This window comes from Anopheles darlingi, chromosome 2 (assembly GCF_943734745.1).
Source record: "Anopheles darlingi chromosome 2, idAnoDarlMG_H_01, whole genome shotgun sequence".
Classification (NCBI taxonomy): Eukaryota; Metazoa; Arthropoda; class Insecta; order Diptera; family Culicidae; genus Anopheles; species Anopheles darlingi.
The window spans coordinates 28,116,628-28,119,402 of record NC_064874.1 but is presented as its reverse complement, the minus strand read 5'-3'; the positions used below and the strand labels follow the sequence as shown (position 1 = coordinate 28,119,402).

Below are 2,775 nucleotides of genomic sequence, written 5' to 3'. Positions count from 1 at the left end.
AGCGTGGGTAGCATATTCTGTTTTTAATTTGAATATTACAGTTCTAATCACGAAGAAGCAGAGCAAGCTGTAGAAACCGAGCGTGACCGACTGCTGATGAGTAAGGGTAGGGTAGAAAGAGGAGTCTACCGGACTTGAAGATATCAAAAACTGCATCTAGGTGCACGGACAGTTCATTTCTCTTTACCCATTCGCCCATCGCCATTAAATCAAAAGCGGAAACTGTTTCTTCACCACGACGCGATCGATTTCTTGTAGCAAAAACGGCGGAGCGTACGGACCTGATGATGGGGGTCGGATTATAAATTTTCTTTTTCGAAATCGAGATCGTGAAAATAGAAACAACACACAAAACCACACAAACACGCACGCATACCCTGAGAGTACTTGCGGAGGATAACATATGTAATAGTATTTCTTAAAAAAATGTTTATAGATTAAATAAAGCAAACATTGATGTAAATGCTACCGCCGGCTTCCCTAGGATCATGATGTATCGTGATCCACCTTTTCTCCACGTATCCGTTATCTTGGGCCGATTTATCGTTCTTCCGATTAACTTGCAACCGTTGAATTAAATTTGAAAATTTCATCATCCCAGTAAACCTAGCCCCATGTTGGATTCGTATGGAGTACAAATCGCGAGGTACTGTATCGTTCCAAAACTGTAGACTAATTTGTGGATCTTCCTTTTTGTTTCTGTCCGAATCCTGGCCAATTCTCGATAATTTCAGGCAAATAAAATGTAAAAATGTTTTACATAGGGGCTCGGGTTGGGCTACGTTCTATCTATTGTGAGTAATTTCTGTACCGATAGAGTGTTAAACTTCGGGCACGATTTGCTGGTACGTTTTCCGATCATGTGGCTTAGTGGGCCGGTTTGACATGTTTATCATTACATCATGATGGCCGGAAACCAAACGGCGGTTTCGAGATTTATGAGTCTGTTGGCTTATCCTTTTCTGCAGCTCCTGCCCAGGATTGTACGGAGTCCTGCAGCCTTATTGGCAGTAAGCAACTCGTTCCTTAGAATGGCCTCCTCAGAGCAGCACGGAGATTCCTACCCCACAACCCTCGAAGGATTCGGCTACGGTTTCAACGAGGGTAAGCTCGCCAACTTTGTCGCGTTTCAAGGATGACTCGACTTGATGCCGAATTCTATTTTTCGCTAGAGGGCAAATTACGGCAGCTCGATAAGGACACGGGAAAGCTGACGGATCGCGTGTTCGACTATCAGGTCTACACTTCGCTCTCCGAGAACCAGGCACACTACGAGGCACTCGGTGAAGTCATCACGGAGTACGTGTACGAGCGGTTGGTGGAAAAGGAAGGACTAAAGAAGCTATATTTGCCGTCCGATGTACCACCGGAGGAGGCGACCTTCATCTTTAGCACAAACGAGAAGCTAACGAAACCCAAAAAGCTGCTGGTACTGATTCACGGAAGCGGTGTGGTACGGGCCGGTCAGTGGGCTCGTAGCCTCATCATCAACGATTGCCTCGATTCCGGCACACAAATTCCGTACATTAATCGCGGCCGTGAGCTTGGGTATGAGGTGGTACTGTTGAACACGAACGACAACTATCGTACGGTGGGCGGAAAACGGAAACCGATTCGCGGTAGCCGGAATCCTACCGAGCATGCGGCCACCGTGCTGGAGCAGTACATTCGTGCTAGCGACCCGGAAGCGGTAGCAATTGTCGCGCATAGCTACGGTGGTGTAGTAACGGTCGAGCTTGCCCAGCGCTACCCAGAGTTCTTTAAGGAAAAAGTGTTTGCCGTGGGCTTCACCGATAGTGTCCACTCTTCGTCGCTTGTATCGGAACCGCTGAAAGGGGTGAGACAAGATCAGCTCGTAGCCGAGAGCAAAATGGAACTCAATGCCCCTTTGTTTGGTTTTAGATCGCACGAAATTGGGTGACGGCCAAGGATCCTCTCGATACTCCGCTAACGATCACGAAGCATGACATCCCGCGACACTCAGCAGGTACTGTTGCGTGAGTCTGTTGAGTAGCACTTTCAGTCGCCTCACTCGACGCCATAGAGCTAGTGGTGGCTTTCATTTAGCTGTGATTGATTTCCTATTTGGATTTTGCATTTCCCTCCCCAGGACATATCAAACACGAGATGACCTCGTACAGCTGCATGAGTGCTCTGTTTGACTTCGTAGAGGGGCGATATTCGGAGTTTAGCAAAACATCACCGGAACCACTCTCGAAGAAGGCTAAGGGAGACGAGCTGTGAAACAAACCGTTGCCATGGTTACAGGCTGTAAAACGCTACAAAACGGCCATCCTGAACACAGGCCGAAGGGCGCATTGGTACATTCGAACTTTATGAATTTATTCGTTTTTTTTTGCTGCTTTCAAAATAAACTGTGAATCTTTTTTCTGAAACGCTCTGTATAACCGGTTGGGAACCGGTTCGTTTGGTTTGTGTCCCGACTTCGGCAATTTCAACCCGACTTCGGGTCCACTTCGGGTTTTTTTGAATTTTTTCAAATTTTCCGGTTTTTTTAATTTGAACGGTTTTTTGGAGCGTTTTTTTCGGGTCGGACACGTGATTTTACACATGGCCACATGATTGGTTTTGCCCCCCATTTGCATTTTAATAAATAGGGATGTTAAGGTATTGTGTTATCACATTAATTAATCATCATTCATTTGGCGAACAATTTAATATGAGTTAACTCTTGATGGTTGAAAACTCTTTTCAACTTCGTTACGGTTATGCACTAAATTCCTAGTACTAAACAAGTGTGAAATTCGAATGAAA

The 2,775-nt window shown here is 45.8% G+C and overlaps 2 protein-coding genes across 2 annotated transcripts in view; both read left to right on the top strand.

Annotated features, from left to right (window-relative positions):
* The window catches only part of LOC125949495 (integrator complex subunit 3 homolog), a 5,374-nt gene extending 4,917 nt beyond the window's left edge, over nt 1-457 (top strand). The window contains exon 2 of the mRNA XM_049676601.1: nt 1-457. This exon is cut by the window's left edge and continues 4,747 nt beyond it. The gene's annotated coding sequence lies outside the window, so the exon portion shown is untranslated.
* Nucleotides 458-915: 458 nt separating this feature from the next.
* Nucleotides 916-2,396, top strand: LOC125949540 (FAM172 family protein homolog CG10038). Its single transcript, XM_049676669.1, has 4 exons — nt 916-1,104; nt 1,173-1,837; nt 1,903-1,987; nt 2,111-2,396. The coding sequence occupies exons 1-4, from the start codon at nt 939-941 to the stop codon at nt 2,242-2,244; spliced, it is 1,050 nt and encodes a 349-aa protein (XP_049532626.1). The 5' UTR covers nt 916-938; the 3' UTR covers nt 2,245-2,396.
* Nucleotides 2,397-2,775: the final 379 nt, after the last annotated feature.